Genomic DNA, 21837 nt, shown 5'->3' with positions numbered 1-21837 from the left:
CATAGCAAACATGTTTAGTCAGGATAGATTACAAACCGTGCTTTGTTTCTTGATACTGTATTTCTAATCATGTTTGCATTAGCAAAATCCACTGAAAATTTCACTTAATAACACACTCCTGCAATCAGCTGAAAACCTAAATAATACTCATCACAAACAAACCAAGCTGCCCAGTAATTGTGAAGAATAAGTAGGCTCTAGCAGCACTATCAGTTTGTCTTTTTGTAATATAATCCTACTTAAGGAGTCACAGAAGTCCAGATTTCATGCTTGCAACTATTATGTAAAGTAGAAGAATGAGAAAAGACACTCGGGAACATGAAGATTCTGCCACTAACAGAGAGCCTTCATTTGTCAAGGCAGCAAACCCCAAGCAACCTTGATCTATTCCCTTTGTTCTAATGTCTTTTGGAAAGCACTGCAGTGAGGGCAGGACTCATATTGGTTAGTCAGCCTCACTATTTAAATAGAAACCTCTCTGCAAATAGGGTATGTACACACCGCCAGGCACACATGTTTGTAATTCATGACTAGACCTCCTTAGTACTGTGATACCACCAATAATTACTAAATTAAGAAGACGACTTAGATGTATTAACTATTCTTGTCTCTATCTTGGTCCTATCGTTGACAAAGAGGCTTTTGCATAATGTTTTCTTGACCCATTGAATAAAAATTTGAAGCCAAGGTTTCACAGTTTAGGAATTGCTTTGGGAAGCATCTTAATGCTTGAAAGGCAAGCAGTACTTGGACATAGCTCATGTGAAAAACCAACCTCTGTATGGTGATCACCACATACAGGAAAGCATTTAAGAGCCGAGTGAAGCGCTCTTTTTCATGGAAATATTATTTTTTCCATGTAAGATGCTTTTAACAGGCAATTATCCACAATCTGTAATTTATAGGGTAAACCCTTACAACTGTATTTTGGTAAACTAGACTAACAAACAGGTATATTGTGCTTAAAGCCCAACACTAAATTAGGAGAGAAATACAACCCTGCATATTCTCAAGTGGAGCAGGTAGAGGCCTGCAGCTACATCTAACTAAAATACCAACAATCTCCTTTCACTGTTTACTACTGATAGCTTACAACTAGATTCAACTAAAACATTTGCATCTTTTTCTGAAGAGCCAGTTTGAAACTACTTCTTGCCACCCTACACCTCTCAAACTGTTGTGCTTACAAAAGAACAGAACAGGAAAACCAGACAATGTCCCACCATCACACAGCCACACGCCTCTCTTTCACTTAGAAATCCTATGTTTGTGCATCCTGTGCACAGAAAGCTGGGATTCCTACTGGGACATCGTGAAGCTCCTTGAATTTTAAGCAAGGACAAAATAATAAAGCCTATTCATGTGTTGCTTATGCTAGCACACCGCAAAGATGGCACCTCTCTTAGGCTAAACAGCCAACATACCAAGCCCACAGTACCGATACTGTGGTTGAAACCACTGTTTTCTGTATCTGCAGTAGCTTCTGTGCGTGTGCACCTTGAAAGCTTCCTCTTTAGGGATAAATATATAATGAGGGCATGTAAGTGTTAACAACCAAGGCACCTAATTTTTTTGCCTTTTAAAACCATGACTGTAAAAAATATGCGTTTTCCACACTCTTGCCAACAGAAGTTCCCCCTAGTTCAAGTCCCCTGCAGCCTTAATAACTCAAAGCACATAGTCTACAATAATTCGCAACAATTCCCACTGTACCCAAACTCACTGTTACCAGCAGGCATTTTTCCATAACAAATATTTCAGGGTTTTCATTATTACAAGCACCTCTTTACACTACTGTGAATAAAACAGAGAGGGAAAAAAAATCTGTTGTTTCAACACTTTCCAAATGCTTTTAGATCCATCAGGCATTTTTGCCGGAATACTTCTATTTCTTCTCTTGCTTAACTGTGACACTTCTCTTGGTGAGGGAGGAGTATGAACTGAATATTTAGCTTGTTTACATAGGTCATGCTAGTCTACAGGACTTCTGGGCTAAGTTTAGCATTTCCATCTCAGACAGATTACAATTAGGAATGCCACATAACAATTTAAGCCATTCTAGTAGAAAATATGTGTGTCTATTCCTTGTGGTAGTATTAAATTCCCACATACTCTGCACCACTTAGAACTCCCATAAAGAGACTACTGAATTTTGTGCAACTTAAACCTCACATTCATCCACACAGGGGGAAACGAAAAGTTTAGTTAAAACATCTAAATATAGCTGTTACACAGCTGACTGCAAAAGATGCTTCCGAGGCTGTAATGTCTTAATGTCCACGACTGTCACAACATCTCGCTAAACTTACTTTAATCCAAGCAGAACAGAAGAAGGAAAAGTAGAACTGAGGCAAGTACATTCTTAAGTAAAAAGCTACAGCATAGTTAGTACCATGTCTCACTTATCTATTTCTTTAAGAGAAAATAGTTGCAAACCTCTCTCTGGTTATTGCTGCAGGTATGCAGGAAGCCAGAAGCTGGCACACCACAAACGCAGCAGAAACTCTGTCTTTACATGGCAGCGTAACCCACCAGTAGCTATCATTCAAGCTCAGGGTTCAGTTTTAGCAACCAAAACCAAGGTAAAAGCTAACTGCTGCTGAAAGGAACAACAGCATCCCTACCTCCAAAAAGGCAACCTCTGCCTCACACTCCCACTCATGGACCTACCTCCCCACCAGTTCCCTGCACTGGGCTGGCAGAGTGATACTGTCAGCCATCCCTTTCCCCTCCATATTGAGACTCGCTTTCTGCAAACTTCAGGGAGCTGAACCAGATCTCCACATGTGCTGAGTAAACAACTTCTATCAAATGGCAGTGGCAGTCAGACTGACTGACCTCTGAACTACACTGAGCTCTTCAAGTGCTGCTAAACCAGCCTAAACCTGGGCTGTCACCAGCCCACCTTCGTATTCTGCTGGCCTTGGGTGGATTGCTTATGGATGCTCTGCAACACAGCCAGCCAGTTTGGGGAACTATTCTGATTTTATTTTTATTTATTCCAATAGGTTATTGGAACAAAGTAGTTGGTAAAAAAAATTAAGACAAAGAACAAAACACTGGAAGTTTTTTTTCTGTTTGGGGTAGGTTTTTTTGTTCGTGTGTTTGTTTTTTAATTCAGGATTCCAATGGCAAGTCAGTCTGACCTCAGTGCCAGGGAAAGTCATGGAGCAGGTGATCTTGAGTGCTATCGTGAAGCACATGCAAGAGAACCGGGTGATCAGGCCCAGTCAACATGGGCTCACAAAAGGCAGGTCTTGCCAAGCTAACCTGATCGCCTTCTATGACAAAGTGACTCGGCTGCTGGATGAGGGAAAGGCTGTGGATGTGGTCTTCCTGGACTTCAGTAAAGCCTTTGACACAGTTTCTCACAGCATTCTGCTTGGGAAACTGTCAGCCTCTGGCCTGGACAGGCGCACACTCTCCTGGGTGGAAAACTGGTTGGATGGCCAGGCCCAGAGACTGGTGGGAAATGGTGTGAAATCCAGCTGGAGGCCAGTGACAAGTGGGGTTCCCCAGGGCTCAGTGCTGGGTCCAGCCCTGTTCAATGTCTTTATCAATGATGTGGATGAAGCCATCGAGTGCACCCTTAGCAAGTTTGCGGACGACAATAAGCTGGGTGGAAGTGTGGATCTGCTGGAGGGTAGGGAGGCTCTGCAAAGGGATCTGAACAGGCTGGACTGCTGGACAGAGCCAAATGGCATGAGGTTTAACAAGGCCAAATGCCGAGTCCTGCACTTGGGGCACAACAACCCTATGCAGTGCTACAGACTAGGAGAAGTCTGTCTAGAAAGCTGCCTGGAGGAGAGGGACCTGGGGGTGTTGGTTGACAGCCGACTGAACATGAGCCAGCAGTGTGCCCAGGGGGCCAAGAAGGCCAATGGCATCTTGGCTTGTATCAGAAACGGTGTGACCAGCAGGTCCAGGGAGGTTATTCTCCCTCTGTACTCAGCACTGGTGAGACCGCTCCTTGAACACTGTGTTCAGTTCTGGGCCCCTCACCACAAGAAGGATGTTGAGGCTCTGGAGTGAGTCCAGAGAAGAGCAACAAAGCTGGTGAGGGGGCTGGAGAACAAGTCTTATGAGGAGCGGCTGAGAGAGCTGGGGTTGTTTAGCCTGGAGAAGAGGAGGCTGAGGGGAGACCTCATTGCTCTCTATAACTACCTGAAAGGAGGTTGTAGAGAGGAGGGAGCTGGCCTCTTCTCCCAAGTGACGGGGGACAAGAAAAGAGGGAATGGCCTCAAGCTCCACCAGGGGAGGTTTAGGCTGGACATTAGGAAAAAATTCTTCACAGAAAAGGTCATTGGTCACTGGAACAGGCTGCCCAGGGAGGTGGTTGATTCACCTTCCCTGGAGGTGTTTAAGGCACGGGTGGATGAGGTGCTGAGGGGCATGGTTTAGTGTTTGATAGGAATGGTTGGACTCGATGATCCGGTGGGTCTCTTCCAATCTGGTTATTCTATGATTCTAAGTACATAGAATAATGTTTGCAGATGGATACTATCAATATTTGGATGGTAATTTTTATAAGAAATTCACTATTCTAATACAATTTAGAATGAGACTTGTACTGAAAGAACTCTCTCTCTCAATGTACTTTCAACATTGGGTAAGTGGTCAGGAAAATGAACGTGCAGAAGCGATAAAAAACTGATCATCTCACAGACCTGTACAGCCATACAGACCTGTATCTAGCTATGAGATTTTAAAAAATATATATTTATTTTTCTAGATACTTAATTTTACACATATATGTTATATATACACTATATATATATATAACTAATGATGGTAATTCAATGGTAGTGATAACTTTACCCAGATTTTAATCTTGAGGTTTGAGCATTTGCAAAAAACTCATAGATCGCAGGAAAAAAATTACTTTGACCTTAAAGGATGTCTTTTGGTTTTGGTTTGTTTTGGGTTTATTTTATTTTTTTTTACACAACAGATCCATCACAAAACACTTTATTAAAAAACAGTCCTTGTCTATACAACCTGCCCACTGATACATTTCTGCTGCTTTCCAGAGCAGGATTTTAAGCCTCGAGTCCACAGCCTGCTTCCAAGAGGACTGCAAAAGATAATAAAAGATGAGGTTCCTCAAATAGCCAAGTTGATTTACCAGTTTGTCACTAGTGAACCAAGACAGCTCAACTTCTCTGCGCTGTAAAATTCCCCACATTGCCCTTTTCATCTGTCTGGTGCCAACCGTGGACGATACTTTCACCTTTTAAAAAAGACAGTAGAGCAAGCTGAGCAGTAACTCCTTGCTGAGTTATTTCTCACCTGACCTAGGAAGCTGAGATAGATTACTCAAGCCAGAAGAGCACTGAAGCATGCATGAACAGATACTGTGAGGTTCCACAGCAGGTTATGCCAACTCACCTCTGCACTACCACAGCTCCACAATCCTCCCGCTATGACAGGCACATTTTCCTATTCCTCCCTTTGGCCTGACACATGTTACCAGCAACACATGTGGTCACCTCACTCAGTTGAAAGTTGATCTAGCTGAAGACTATTTTTTTTGCCAAGCTATTTTTCAGCCATATCTGCTACTTGAATGACTTCAGTGTACAGCTTTCACGACTTCTACTGCTGATGCAAGGAGGATGGCAAGACTGCACAGCTACAGGCAAGAGGGACAGTTAAGAACTACACTGGCATAAATTGCTGCAAAGCCACATTCCTATTAAAATAAGACAAATTTTTAGTTGAATTTGTGACTCAAGAGCCACTGGAACACTTTACAAAATATGAAATACAGGTGAATCTGCAAACCACTGCAGAGCTTTGAGTTATCACTCATGAGTGAACTCTTCCTTATTTTAACTCTGCATAGGCAGAGTATTAAAATTGCTTCCAGCTAAAAGCAAATGTTAATCATATTAAATACAGGCATTATTCATTTAGAAAGTGAAACTGCATTGAGTTGCACCAAAAAGAGCCAGTATCTGTATAAGCTTTTTTATTACTATCTAACCACTCTCCAAATTGGTCAGCTGGCAGTGATAAAAGTGCTGGCAGCAACCTTACGCACTAGTTACGCTTTAGTGCTAAGTGGAGTTTTTTTTCTGAAACTGATGACCCAGCAACATGGCCATGTAACATTTTAGTCCAGTCTTTGAAAAGTTACATAAAGAACATCTGCAGTGGAGGAAGGTAACATCTAGATAAAAAAAATGTTTATCCCTGTTTATCATTTAAGATGCATTTTAAACAACCTATAGCCAATATGTATAGCATGTTCTTCCAAAAAAGGAAATATGCTGCTTCCTTTTTTTTTTTTAAAAAAAAAATGCAAGTCCACACCCAGGAAAAATTACACAGAAATTCTTGAACAATAATTTCTCACCAGATTTGTATTTGCATGGAAATTACAAAAACAGCACCAAAAATATTCCCCATTTTTGAACTGTACAGTGCGAAGAACAAATATTATCTCCTAAAATTCTGGAAATACATGTAGGTTACATTCAGGCACAAATGAAAGACAGAATTTTAATCTATTCTGACACAAACACAGCAAACTGACATTTCAAACTGGTCAAGCCTTGTATTTTTATGTCGACAGGCTACAGTACTCCTTTCAGCACCAGGACAATGTTTAGCTAGCACCAGAAAGCCAGCACATAAATATATACTAAATTCAACCTTGCAAAAACAGAAAAGGAACCTCAAAGAAGGTATTTACTGACTCTATCCTATGGCCACCAAAACTAATTTTCTAATGCACAAGAAAATAAACCATCAGCCTAATAAGAATAAACCCCAGCCAGAACACACTGGCAGCCCCAAATCAGCCTTACTTACCCTAGTCAATTAACTGGATAACGCTAGCAAATATTTCCTCATTTCTCCTTTTTATTTTCAGAAGAGGGAGCATTGCACTTGCTTACTGAACAAGCATGATGTATTCAACCACTACAGTATCAAAGACACGGTGATATTATGAGAAGCCAGCCCAATGCAAAATTTAATCTGAATTTCAAGATGACCAACTACTAAAATGTGTCATTGTTCGACCCCTGGGGTTTATTTAATAAAAAAAGATTGCCTTCTTCTGTATTTATCTCCACTTCAGAAACAGCCTTTCCTTTCAGCTGTAACCCCTTTTTACCTAAGATCTGGAAAACCAGACAGCTGAGGGTCTAGACAGGGCTCACATGTTGCCCAATTTAATACTCGAGCAACTAAATCTGCAGAGGATGCTGGCCAAGCTACTAGAATGCCAGGTCCTTCAAATGACCTCGTATGGTCCCTGATACGCCTGACACTCAGGTTACCCCACAACTCATTGGGAGAGCATCCCGGGGTCCTGTTTGTGCTTTATGGCAGCGCCAGGCCACACACCACTCCCTGCACGTCCTGCCAGGCTACGAAAACACAGGGCAGATGAGGACAGTTTGAACGCTCACTGCACAAGTGGCAGACGTGACTCTTGGTGCCAGTGCTGGAGGTTAGCACCACGTAAAGACAATCTGAACTACAATTCCACCAAAGAAAATTAACAAACCCTAAAAAGACAGCTTATCCTCCTTTCTCCTTTGCAAAAGGACACAGCCACCCATCCTTATCTCAGTACTTACTTCAAGGTCAAAGTTATCAAACCATACATCCCAGTCTCAAGTTTGTTTTCCAAAACCATGACCTCAGGGACAAAATGCGCATCAATATCCAAGATACCACCTTTGACCCACAATATCACCATTTCCCAAGTGAAATACCGACTCTTTCTAAATTAATCTAATGCAATTATTTTTCTTCTCCTTTAAATAACCACAGATCAGTCATCTTTGCAGGCAGGCGAGTTCAGTGTTTCAGTTCAAACCAATACAATTATTGCTTTTCATTCTACCACACAGGACAAGAAAACAAGAAAGCTTTCACTTTTTCTGTTCGGCTTCCACGCCAGAAGTGCTTTTACTTGCACATCTCTAAAGGTAAAAAATTTTATTTATTAATAGCCGTAACAGAAAAACAACTACATGTGAGTAATTGTATGTAGTGTGTGCACTACACAGAAACATATAGTTTACTACAATAAGAATATATGTAAGCAATGGCTCTCCTTCCTGCTTCAACACTAGAATGTACTAAGAGCAAAAGTTAAAACTAAGTTAAGTCAAAACTAGGACTAAATTAAGCATAAGTGGTCTTGTACAAAACATGAATCAGAAATAAATTAACTGCAAATATTACGCTGATCTTTTTTGGGAGAAAATATTGGCACTTGTATAGCATATATGTTATAGCTTGTAAGCATTTTAAGAAGAATCTCGACTTGGTACTACAAAAAACATGGTATTACAAACTAGAAATTTAGAGAAAATTACTATAAACAGAAGACTAATGATTTGTTGGCAGAATGTGAAAACTGCATTAATTTATCGGAGACACACAAGTTGTTTTTCTGTGGGAGACAGAAAAGGATGGCGAGAAAGCACCAGTAACTTCTTAGCTTTTAGTAACAATAACAAAGCTAAGATTCCGGCCTCCATTTTGTTATTCAAAACTTGCCCCGCTAATAAAAACCACAAGAATACTAATGATATTTTGCTGCTGCTGTTGGAAAAGAAAGAAAGCACATGAAACAGCTTTTAATACGGAAAGCATATTTCATAACCCTTTTTGCAGCTGGCTATAAAGAGAAATTGAGAAAGATACAGACAAAAACGTCACTGATATTAAAAAGCCTTTACTCAATAACACCTCAGAAGTATTATGGATCAGGCTGGAATCCTATAATCTTTCCCAAAAGAAAGCATTAATATAGTCTCATCATGTTACTTTTTCTACCATATACTTGGTATATGCTAATTTTGTATTGAATCAGTAATTTTACTGTCTCTGAACATCTTCAGTGCGTTCATAGGAGAATATGATAGTGTAAGAAGTCCACTAACCAACTCCATTTAGTCTAAGAATAGAAAAATAAACAAAGGTGGTTATTACAAAAAATGCATGAAGGTTAGTAATAACATTCAGTTAGAGACAGCACTCTTATTACTGAAAAAGACAACTATACTGTCTAGTGATGTATAATCAGGTGCCCGGTGTCTCCTTTTTTATTCACAGAAGTCAGAATTTTAATTTTTCTCTGCATGACATCGCCAATACACACTGTTCAGAAAGCCTAGAGATGTCTTAAATTGGGCTATAAACTCATACGGCCTGTTACAAACAGAGCTGAAGTGCACGACAAGGAAGCTGTACTTTCTACTGGTACTTACAGTACTAATCCACATAAAGGGAGAAAGGAAAGTTTAGAAAAAGGTCTTGTCATAAATTGATCCTGGTTTACAGATTTAATGGTTCAGGTTCTGGGCCACACCTACGCAGAGCAAATTAAAAAAAAAAGAAAAAAAAAAGAAAAAAGTAGAATTTGTCTTCCCATTTGTGGATAAAGACAAAAATTACTTTGTGGGTCATCTGAGAAACGCCATAACCACAACAACTGGCAGACACCAGTCAATATTGTGGTCCACCACAGGTACTGTACAGCATGTAACATCATCCTACTCAGAAAGCTGGCAACAGAATACGCAACAGAACACAGCAACAGTGCAAGGAGGAACTACACAGAAAAAAGGAGATGGTATGGGCCATCATAAATGACAACATTATTCAGCATTAGAACTAACCAACAAATTTTGATCTTTTTGACACAAAAGGAGCCTTAAATCACACTGAGATATTGCCAGTCTCTGTCCAGGAGACTAAGCCGCAGAATTTGTTCACGATTCTGTGACACTCCCTTCTTGAAGAACAAACAAACATCCTCTTCAGAAACAACAACTACCCTACACCAAAAACTCATTTTCCTGTGAAGCCCCAAGATGCACGTTTGTATAAAAAACACCCATGCACACACACACATCAGAACAGATGCCTGAAAAATCTCAAGTCATCTAATCAGCAATATTAGAACTGCTAATGAAAACACTACTACCATTAAATGCCTTCAAAGCACAGTGAGCAGAGGAAGCAGGAACAATTTGTAGAATCGGAAATATAAAAAAAATAAAGGGAGATGGGAAAACAGACTTAACTCCCAAGTTTTCTGCTGCTGGGAAACAAGAAATCTTCCACAGGGCACAGAATGTAGCGGACGACTTTAAAATCTACTCACAGGGGGATAGTACACATACTGGCAAGTACTTTTTAATGAAGCTTCCAAAATGAATCAAACTACATATTGCCTTAATTACGTTTTTCAGAATCATTTAATTTATGTAATTGCTTGATCAAAAAAAAAAAAAAAACTAGTAAAAAAAAAGGCATTCCCAACAAGGATTCCCTCTCAGAGGGCTGACTGCAGCTCCCAAGAATAAAAAAAGATGCCAAGGGGATTGGCCATTCAAAAAAAAAAGTTGGAAAAAATAAATCAGTTGAAGTTCTAGAAGAGCGAATAAGGGCAGAACATGCCCCTCAACTGCCAAGCCTGGATTCCCGCTTTTCTGGATCTGTCTAACCAATATCTCTTCCAAGTGAGTCAGGAGGCATGAACAATCTTAAAGCTAGCTAGCTTGCCACAGTTAATACTAATTACGAAAATCCCTGCCTGTTTTAACTTCACTTTTGCAATGTCTCACTGATTAGAATAGTCTCTCTCACACAGAAGTGAAAATAATGTATTGGAAAGGGGTAAGGAGGAAGAGGAGCCCAAGCGTACCAATTCCCAGCAAGGCTCCATCTAGCCTTGCACCTTCTGCCCAGAAAAGCCCTCCCCACACCACGTGGTGGGTGCAACTACCAGAGAACAGAAGGTAAAGCAGCACCGCATGTACATAGGTGACACAAGCAAAGGCTGCTCCAGACATCCCAAGCAGGTCTGCTTCAAAGAAGCCCAGGCCACTTGGCCCACAGAAGGGGAAGAACAGCAAGGACTCTTCATGCGTGTCCACAAGAAGGAAAGGAAGCAGGGATGGAGCCTGTTCCTAAACAGCCTTTGGTAATGGCTTACAAAAATGGTCCCATCGAGAAAAGGTACTTGAATGGCCTGTTGCAGGGCAGTCCTGCTGCAATCACAGTCAGAAACGCTTTCGAAGGCCACATTACCAAGAGCCACGGACGGCCAGGAAGCCTGTAGCAGCCTAATCAGAGGGCTGGGAGAACCGCGAGCTAAGCAAACATCACATCACTCAGCTAAATCAAGACTGGGTGGAAAGGTAGGCATGACAACTATTTACAAACAACTGAAGAGGATTCATACCACTGGCAACAAGAGAATTATATTCAGGGCAACACAGAACAGAGCACGTGTCCACCCTGTGTTTGCATCACTCTCCCCAAGCTTGCTTTTCTGCTACCCAAGTTATCTACTTCCTGAGACACTTGCTATAGCATACGAACTCTTTTAAAACTGTAGCATAGCAGAGCTACCCTAAGGGAGGTATAGGGAGGATGGTTAAGAGCACAGGGATGAAAACATGAATCAGGAAGAAAGAACAGCAGGAAAAGTTTCCGGACAGTTTGCTTTCTGCTGTGGGAATCGCTTCCCAAAGGAAGTGGCAGAAGATTAACCACTTGAGTCCCTTGAAACCTTGACAAAACAAATTCTGCACTGACATCAGAAAGTCATGCATATTTTAGTTAAAACTCTCATCCCTCTGAATCACTTCTTCACAAGGGTGGCCATAACTAGCAACATGATGCAGACTGGATAACCAAATGTACAGAGCAGAATAAGCTCCCTGGATGGACACTCAAAGGACACCAATTTTTTAATTGCCGAGTTTTGATTTTTAAATAAGTCTGGTTCATTTATCATATGGTTGGCAAACAGATAGAGCACTTACCAGCTCCAACTCATTAAAGTAAGATTTCATTCCGCATGCCTGTCATGCCTGCACCTTTCAGCTGAAACATCTTCGAAAGGGACAAAAGTTGAAGGTGTTCACATCATAAACTTGCCTTGTCTTGCCTACCTATAGCCAATGGCTCAATGTTTTTGCAACCCTTATAAATATAGCCTTCGGCAGGCTTGCAAAATGCCACTTAATCATTTGCCAGAGGCAAGTAATATTTTTTGTGACAGGAGAATGAATCATCAGTTTCATCATTGGCATGGATGTGGACAATGAATGCTTCACTACTTCTAAAGCTTTGTTTAATTTGTCTAATATATATCTTTCTAGAAGTGAAATACTTATTTTAAAAAAAAAAAAAAAGCTGCTACCAAGTCATCTCATTTCATAATAGGAAACTGATTTTTTTTCGCCCTACCACCATCGCCTACTGAGTGATTAATGTGCTAGGAGTACAGATTGTATAAGTCTGTTTTCGCATACATAAAATCCTGCTCCATTTCAACACTTCAGCACACGTGCAGCATTAGCCATGAACAGTTCCACTAATATGAATGGAGACAGTTCTTACTCCTGAAGGTCTGTGTGTCTTGGCATGAATAGGACCGTAGCACCAACAGTAAACCTACCTGAAAAATCAGCATTTTCACCCAACAAGTATGTGCACATGTGTTGACACGAATGGACTGTCATCTTATATCAAGGGTAAATGCAGAAGGAACCAAGAACACAGTTATTTTTTTTTTCCATGAAGAAAAATAGTCACAAAGACTACCTGATGAGTCTAACAGGCAGTTGAACTCTTACTCTTATGAGAAGCTTGACATAAGCTGGCACTGCGTGCTCGCAGCCCAGAAGGCCAGCCGTATCCTGGGCTGCATCAAAAGAAGTGTGGCCAGCAGGTCAAGGGAGGTGATTCTGCCCCTCTATTGCTCTCTTGTGAAACTTCATCTGGAGTACTGTGTCCAGTTCTGGAATCCTCAGCATAAGAAAGATATGGAACTGTTGGAACAGGTCCAGAGGAGGGCTACAAGGATGATCAGAGGGGCTGAAGCACCTCCCATATGAGGACGGGCTGAGAGACCTGGGCTTGTTCAGCCTGGAGAAGGCTCCAAGGAGACCTTATAGCGACCTTCCAACACCTGAAGGAGCTGCAAGAAAGCTGGGGAGGGACTGTTTACAAAGGTTTGGAGCGATAGGACTAGGGGCAATAGCTATAAACTGGAGAGGGGCAGATTTAGACTAGACATAAGGAGGAATTTCTTCACTATTAGAGTGGTGAGGCACTGGCACAAGTTGCCCAGGGAAGTTGTGGCTGCCTCATCCCTGGAGGTGTTCAAGGCCAGGCTGGATGGGGCCTTGGGCAGCCTGAGCTAGTGGATGTCCCTGTCCGTGGCACGGGGGTGGAACTGGATGATCTTTAAGGTCCCTTCCAACCCAAACTATTCTATGATTCTAAGAAAAAGACGTCTGACACGGGCTAAACGGCGAGTCAGAAAAAGTTTCCTATCCCTTCCCGTTTCCTCCCCGCCGCGGGCAGAGGGAAGCGGCCCCGCGCTGCCCCGGCTCCGCTGTCCCGGCGCTCCGCACGTGAGCCGCCGCACACGGAGGCCTCGAAGCGTCCCTCCACACCGGGCGCCGGGCGAGCCCAGCCGGAGCCTGACGGCGCCGAGCAGCCCCAGAGCCGCCGTTCGACCGGCTCCCCGCGGGGGTCGCCCCGCTCCCCGGCCCCACCCCGGCCCCGCGCCGCCCCGGCCGGACAAAGGCGGCCGCGGGCGCAGGAAGGCGCGGGCCCCGCCGCCCGCCCGCCCAGGAGCCGAAGAGGCGGCGGCGGCGCCTCCGCGCGGCAACCCGGCTCGGCCGCAACCCCCCCGCCCCGGTACCTCAGCCATGGCCGCAGCGGGACGCGGCGCCCGCGCTCGCTCCGCTGCCTCCGCGCTGCCGAGCGGAGCCCGGGGAGGGGCCGCCGCGCGCTCCGCCCGCCCCGGAAGCGCATTCCTCCGCGCTGCCGTCAGCCGCGCCGCCGCCGCCCCGCGCGGGGAGTCCCGGCGGCCGTGCCCGAAGGCCTCGTCCGAACGCTGCTGCAGAGGTCGGGCACCGCTCCCCCGCGTTCCAGCGCTCCGCCACCCGCTGCGTGAACATCCCCAGACCCCCCCGGCTCGTCTTCCTGCCGCCCGTCCCCTCGGGTCCCGCCGTCGGTCACCGGAGAGAAGTGACCAGCGAGCTTCTGAGGGCCCCGACCGGGCTCCGCGCTTAGCCGAGCGAGTGGCCGCAGCCGCCCCCCTGCGCCTTCCCCTTGGACCTTTCGGCGACTCGGTGGCCTTCGTGTGGCCCTCGGGGCAGAAAGGCCGCCCGGCCCGCTCCCTCCCAGCTTGGTCCCCAAAGCAGGGCACGTCCCGCAGTTGTGAGGGGTCACAGAATCCCTAGGTTGGAAGAGACCCATTGGATCATTGAGTCCAACCATTCCTATCAATCACTAAACCATGCCCCTCAGCACCTCGTCCACCCGTCTTTTAAACACCTTCAGGGAAGGTGACTCGACCACCTCCCTGGGCAGCCTGTTCCAGTGCCCAATGACCCTTTCTGTGAAAAATTTTTTTCTGAAGTCCAGCCTGAACCTCCCCTGGCGGAGCTTGAGGCCATTTCCTCTTGTCCTGTCCCCTGTCACTTGGGAGAAGAGGCCAGCACCCTCCTCTCTACAACTTCTTTCATGTAGTTGTAGAGAGCAATAAGGTCTCCCCTCAGGCTCCTCTTCTCCAGGCTAAACAACCCCAGTTCCCTCAGCCACTCCTCCTAAGACTTTTTCTCCAACCCCTTCACCAGCTTCGTTTCTACAGAATCACAGAATCACTAGGTTGGAAAAGACCCACTGGATCATTGAGTCCAACCATTCCCATCAATCACTAAACCAGGATTAATTGATAAGTTTTGCTGCAGGTGGTGTGTATGTTTAATTACCTTGTTGCATAAATCTCTCTTGTATCGAGGGATAATATGCAGACAATCTGCAGACCTGGATAAATAACGTGAAAGAATAAACACTCCCTGAGAGTTGCAAGAATTTATTGATACGCTTAATTGTCTTGCAAGATGTGTCTGTTTTAGGTCAAAAGATAACCCAAAGGAAGTCTCCAGACATAGTTGGATAACCTAAAAAATATAAATCTTCCTAGAGGACTTAACACGGTTCTTTGTCTAAAACTAGAATATATACCACTGCTTTTGTAAGATGTTATGCCTTTTTTAGAAGGACATCCAATTCAACGCTGAATTGTAAAATAAAAAATATTGCCTTTGCTTCAAAGACTTTGTACTTTTCAGTATTTTACCAGTGAATGAGTATTTCTCATAAAGTGATGGTAGCCCAGGCTGCGCAGTGGTATTCCCCGAGTCCCCTGGCCAGAGCTTGCTGCTGTTCGGCATGTGCAGAGCAGTTTGAAGTGCTCCTTACAGTGGGGTCTGGGAGGATCATAGAATCATAAAATGGTTTGGGTTGGAAGAGACCGTGAAGGTCATCTAGTCCAACCCTTTGGAGTGAGCTGTGTCATCTTCAACTAGATCAGGTTGTTCATCCTGAGTTTGAATGTTTCCAGGGACAGGGAATCTGCCACCTCCCTGGACAACCTGTTCCGGTGCTTCACTACCGTTATCATAAAAAATGGCTTCTTTCTATCTGTCTAAACCTCTTCTCCTTTAGTTTAAAGTCATTACCCCTTGTCCTGTTTCTACAGGATATACTGGTTAAAACAATAAAGATGTGGCTTTTTTTTTTTTGAGGTAAGGAGTGATGGCAAACGCCAGCTCTAGACTCACAGCTCACAGGGACAAAAGCTGTGGGTTTGTGTAGCTGCTGGAGCTGGTGTCAGTTCTTATGTTGGTAAGATTAACTAAATAAGTGTGCTGCAAATTGATAGTTTTATCACTTTTCTGTGCTTTTTCTAGTTGCATTTTAAAATAAAAAAAATAACGATGTTTCTGCCTTGACTCAGGCGTAGCCCGTGATCCAACCCTCTGTTCTGTTTGGGCAGTGCAGTTGTTGAGGATGTAGTCTGTGAACACAGCTACATTCGCAGAATCTTTTAATGCTGGCATATCTGTAACTGTAAAGCTGTTTTAGTGGTATTGGAAAATGATATTGAAATGACAGGCTGCTGCTCCACGCAGCTTCATCAAAAACAAGCACTGGACAAATGAAGTGGAAGAGAAATAACTTTGACAATCAGAGATGGGGAAGTCAGAGACCATATGTTTCCACAGATCAATTAGTATATAATATTAATACTGCCAGTATCGGGGAAAGAAGCTGCCATAAAACTAAAGTTCTAAACAGGTAGAAATGTATGCCTTGCAAAGTGAAAGCAAATGCTGGAGGGATAATGATCTGCCAAAAATGTAATAAATTTAAGTACTGGGGGAGAAAAATTACTTTTAGCCAAGGTATTATTCCCTTCTTCCTTATTGCAGGGGGAAAAAAGCACATTTTGCCAGAATATGCAAATGGTGAGCAGAAGCCTGCTGGTGCAATCCAAACAAGGAGTGGCCAAAAGGTTCCTCAGATTGCTGGGGCTATGAGGAGTAAGTAAAACTGCTTAACAAACTGATGCTTCAACTACCACCCAACACTTAGCTCAGACATTTGTGTGTCAAGTTGCCAGTGGCTGACTGTGCTGTGCAATAGGAAATTGGCAGGGAAAAATCCCTCAAAAGGCTGAAAAGAAAATCACTGAATTATCTGGCTGCTTTCTGGACTCCTTTAGAGAGTACAGATGCATATGAACACCATTTGATATTTTCCAACACTTCTGAAGTACTAAAGATGTCATAAAATACTGCTCAAGGTGTCTGAGCCTGCAGACGCAATTGCAGATGATGTCAAAATGTTTAATGTAGCATCTCCATACTGCAGTGTACATGACATCTGGGAAAGTGAGTGAACATTTTTATATGGAAGGGCTCAAGAGAAGACAGGTTTCCATGGTTTGAGTGGGCAGCTAGGAAGTGTGTGGGTCATTGCTGGGCTTGGGTACCATTTCTGGAAATCCCCATCCTTGCGTCTTACAGAAAACAGGTAATGAAATCTGACACTGGAGGCAAGACTGTGAATGATATGTATTCACTTAATGTGTATACTGATTTGTTTGAAACTGCTGGATTTACTGTTGTGTTTGCTGTTACTTTTTCTGTGATTGTGAGAGGCTATGTTTCTTTGTAATAGGATGTGGATATAAGTTTTCAGCTCTTCCTTCTCCAAATATTTGCATGTGTCAAACATAAGTAATTGGAAAATATCAGAATTATAATACTCCAGTTGGTTTAACTTAATTTTATTTGATTGTCTTCATTACATTAAATTAACACACCATTTTCCCTGATTATTTGTATGTATGTAATACTCAGGTTATATCTGGAAGACAATAAGGGCTATCATTCGGTAGTGATGCCTTTTGGTTATGTAACTTGTGTTAATTTTCTGTGAACAATGTAAGAAGTAAATTTCTGTGGTCTAGAATGTAGTGTCACAGGGGAGCTATTACAGTGATGTCTGCATATATTAATGTATTGTATTAATGGAAGATCCACACAAGTAACCAAAAAAATAAATATTTTGGTATTTTAGTTATTGCTTTCGAAGTATTTACAGTATTTACAGTATGTCTGGCAAAATGTATTACTTAGTAGATACAGCTGATTTAATTACATGGCATTATCTTTTACACCTACTAGAGTTTTACTTTAAAAGCTTATTAAAGAATATATTTTGATTCTTTCTATCTACTTTTTAATCTATGCCACTGGCAAAAGAGGACCACGGTGTTGCAGAAGGGAAGAGCTTGGTGGACCATCAGGGGTGTATAGGTCACAGTCTGAGAATCTTTGGCCTGGTGTCAGTGAGTAATTTTAAATAAATACTATTCATACATATTATCAACATGACAAGGTTTTGTTGTGGAGGAATCAATAGCTGCAGCTTGTCTTGCAGATACGGGAACACCCAGGAACACCCAGGGATGCCAAACATGGCTTTGGGGTGTTCATTGTTGCATATGTAAAGAGGCCAAGTGTATAAATGGGAGTGGGTGCTCAGCTGCAGCTTGAGGACTGGGGGTGAGCATCCTCAAGCCAGGTAGCCACACTGCTGTCTGTCCTGTTGCCTGGCTGGTGACCACAGGGCTGAGTGGTCATTTGTTTGCCTTGGGAACTGCTGCTACCCGGGAAGCACCAGCTGCTTGGTAGAAGATGCATCAGCTCCTACTCCGTTATCGGGGTCTTCTCTCTGCTGCAGTTTCCTGGTCTCCCCATGTTGCTGCCAAGCTACTGAGCTCTGAGTTACTAAAGCCCACACAGCCTGTTGTCCTGTTCCCCACCATCTCCTCCTTCTCTCCTGAAGCTCAGCAAAGGGCTTGAAGGGAGATACTTGGCAACTAGGGCCACAGTCTGGAGTGCCATGGTTTGAACATTAGCCCCCAAATGCCTCCCATCAGAGCACCCTACCGGGCAGCTTCCTAATCTCTCCACCCACTAACACAAATCCTTTTTGCTTTACTTCCCCATACTGTACAAGATACCTCAGCCACCTCTGCCTCAGAGAGTGTTCATTTATCTGTAAAGCATCTCTTTCCCAACACACTTTGTTACTGAAAGCAAAGTATGTGTTTTCTCTTTCTACCCCTCCTCTTTTCTTACCCTGCCTTTTCAAACTGCTCCTACTCTGTCTAAGGTAATTTTTCTTTCCGAACAAAAGAAAATGAAATGTTAAACCTGAGGTGGGAAATCATAGTCTAAATACATAAGACAGATGAAGGGTGGGAAAGAAAACAGAAAGCCAAAGCCATTTTCCCAAGGATAGCAACAGACCCAGGAGCAGAAGGCAGGTCTCCTGGGAGGGCAGCAGGCTGAAGTCACCTGGGCTGTGCCAGCTGTGGGAGCACCAGGTTTTACTGGCCTGACCTTGGGGCAGAGCAGCAGCAGCTGCCTCTGCTGTTTTATTCCTGCAGCAGCTGTGCGGTCGCTGAGGGGCACAGCGAGCGCTGAGGCCTCACTGGCAGCTTGTCAGCACTGGGCTATGCCTTCCAGTACAGAGGATGAGGGAGATGTTAGATGTGGACACAAGATTAATACCGAAAGTATTATTAGAAGATAGGGTCACTCAGCACAGGAAGTGATGGTGCTAAATGGTTGTGGTAATCGCTTTTGATAACAACCTCTATTTGTCTCCTCAGGAACAATGAGGAACACTTCTCTGGAGGCAGTCAGTGAGCAAACCTGGCAGCTTGTCAGCCACATACAATGTCGCCATTATATGGAGCAGTACATTTACATTGGAGTGAGGTTCTCCTGCCCCATGCAAGAGGTGGAGTGAAGTGAGTCACAGATATGTCCAGCTAGAAGATTGCGGTAGGTTGTAGTCTGTGGGCAAAGGTTTGCTCTCCATGATTATCTACCTGTAAGACACTGAATGACCTGCTGGACTTGCTTCTGTTCACAGGAGCAACATTTGGCACACAGCCACAATCAGCCAGATATGTTAACACATGGTTTATGATCAACGCTTAGATCCCTGCTATGTTCAATCAACAGTCTTGTCGAGCGTGAGCTTGAAAAGGGCAGAGTCCACCAAACCCTTCCTTCAGCTCATCACTGTTTAAAAAGCAACTTGTCCCCTCTTGGTGTGAGGCAAGGAAAAAGGAGAGGTCAGCCACACGAAGCCCTTCTGGTGAGACCAGCCCGTGACATCCATTGCATGGGCACAGCGCAGGCTGTTAGGGTGGAGGGGCTGAAGGGCAGCTTCTGTTACAAATGCATTATGCCTTGTGGCCCTTCTGCCTTTCTCTGACTCCTTTTCTGTATTCACTTCACCTAAAAAGCTGCTCTCCTCTTTTGTTTGGATAATCTAAGCTGTTGCTGTTGCACTCCCATGTTTTCTCCGCTGCCGCTAGCATACATGTTTCCTCTTATTTGTCACAGGGATGTATTTCTGCCAAAGCTGTTTTATGGGGCTCCTATGTCATTGTGAAGATTTTTTTTTGTATGCAGAAATTCTATAAGATATTTTGATTCTTGGTAAACAAGGTAATAATTATTTTTACATCTAGGCGTGATGCACAGGTTCCTCCTGAGTTCCAAAGTAAGGAAGTGGGCAGGAGATAAGTGAAGAGAATGAAGTCTTTGAGCCTCATGTTCAAAGGGAACATTTATGATCTTAACACAGGGCAGAGGACTTCTGCACCAGCTAGTTGTGTTGCTTAAAATAAAGCATGTTTTCTAGAGAAACTAGTTTAAAAACTCCAAGCTTGAAGATATTTGAGTGTTTAGGTACTCAAGAAAAAATGCCTATGGGAAATTAGAAATATCCCCAAAGGATGGCAATTTTGAATGTACAATAATTTTCTGAGATTCAGTAGTTAATTCTTACCATGTGCTGCTTTTATTCTGTGAGGCTCTGGGATCATGTGCCTACATATTCCATTCCCTCCTTCTCAGGGGATTCCCATGGCTTAGACAGGCAGCTCATGCTCATTTGGGGAAAAATGAATAGTACTGGCCTCAAGGAAGTGTGTAAGGAGGTCTCTGAGAGCTTTCCACTGCAGAATTCTTTTACCTCATTTTTGCTGTGGGGACATGCTGCAACTTTTTAAGCTCAATGCAGTAGTTACTCCTACATGAGATTACTGCCTTTTAGACTTGTTTTTAGAGGAGAGGAGAGATAGGAATGAGAGAGGAGGATTTTGATATTATCTGGTGCAGAAAAAGTTGAAGCGGGGGACAGCCTACTAGCAGTGAGAGGCTTTGTGTTGTGAGAGCAGGAGTAAGGACAGATTTTATGTTCATTGGTTGTATGGGAAAGAGGAGCTATGTGGAAAACATTACATTTTAAGCAAGACTAGAAGACAAGAAACAGGACAAATAAAGTCTGAAAGAAATAAATAGAAATGATACCTCTGGGAAAGGAGATTCAGACAAATAGAATCACTATTGTATAAGATGATTGGCTGTTCTAATAGAAAACAGTGGCAAAAAAGTTAGAACAGTATTTTTATACTAGTTCTGTCAAGCAGAAGAGTCCTATATTGAGATTGTTCTGAAACACTCAAGTTATCCTCCCCATTCCTACACACTTGGACTTATTCTCGTGATTGTGTTTCTTCAAATAGTTTGTTTCACTGACAGTTTTTTTGTTTTTTCCTAGACTTGTATCTAAAACGCTTTGGCAGCAATGGTGTTTGAGTGAAGATGGCAGTGATTTACAGCCAAAACCTCTTGTTCCCACACTCTCAACAATCTGCATATATTATGCTCTTTATAGCGCAAGTATCATGAATTTTCTTATTCTTAATAGGTTACATATGGAAGTTAATAGCAGTTTTGCTTGACTAATGATTTATCCCACTACCTTGTCATCAAAGGAGAGGGTGATTCAAAGCAATTCCAACTTTCTGTTGTGCTATTCATCCATCTCTTCTCCCCTCCTTTACGACTCTGCCAGCAGTTGCAGTATTTTGCAACAGTAAACTGTGTAACTCATAGGACTCATCAAAAGAAGAATTCATTCTCAGTCTGCAGGTGCAGGCTCTTAAATGAAATGCGTCGTTAATTAAAATCTAGTTGTGAAACTACAGTAAGAAGTATTGTAATTGGCTAGTATACTTCACAGCAGGGTTTTCTGGCCACAGCTGACATTATAACTGTAATGAACACAACATTTCACTCTGATTTCAGCTGGGTATAAAGAACCATCAAGGAATGAATGTGAAAAGATAGTTGTCAATGAATTAATATATAATAGAAAGATTCACAAGCAATTCTTAGAAAAGCTCAAGAAGAATGAGGCAGAACATCACAGTGAGGTGAATTTATCAGTCTAGTTCATGTTAAAAAGTATTTTAAAGTTACTATTAAGATAATGCACATGCAGGCCATGCTGGATGTCTCATTGCTCAGGTGGTAGAAAGGTGTTTGGCTTTCTGTGTTTTGCCTCACAGCTTTCTCAGGATCTGTAGTATTTTTCTGTGACCATATACCTGAA

The 21837-nt window shown here is 43.0% G+C and overlaps 1 protein-coding gene across 3 annotated transcripts in view; it reads right to left on the bottom strand.

Moving 5' to 3' along the window:
- Window positions 1-13799, bottom strand: part of ITGB1 (integrin subunit beta 1) — a 46452-nt gene extending 32653 nt beyond the window's left edge. For 2 of the 3 annotated variants that reach the window (XM_069859372.1, XM_069859374.1), the window contains exon 1: window positions 13694-13720. In XM_069859372.1, coding sequence (XP_069715473.1) covers window positions 13694-13705 — 12 coding nt within the window. In that variant the 5' untranslated portion in view covers window positions 13706-13720. Of the gene's footprint in view, window positions 1-13693 lie in introns of all 3 variants that reach the window. The other variant, XM_069859373.1, reaches the window with a different exon arrangement.
- Between the last annotated feature and the right edge of the window lie 8038 nt (window positions 13800-21837).

This window comes from Phaenicophaeus curvirostris, chromosome 6 (genome assembly GCF_032191515.1).
Source record: "Phaenicophaeus curvirostris isolate KB17595 chromosome 6, BPBGC_Pcur_1.0, whole genome shotgun sequence".
Classification (NCBI taxonomy): domain Eukaryota; kingdom Metazoa; phylum Chordata; class Aves; order Cuculiformes; family Cuculidae; genus Phaenicophaeus; species Phaenicophaeus curvirostris.
Note: the sequence above shows the minus strand (reverse complement) of the source record. Positions and strands in the feature narration are given on the sequence as shown.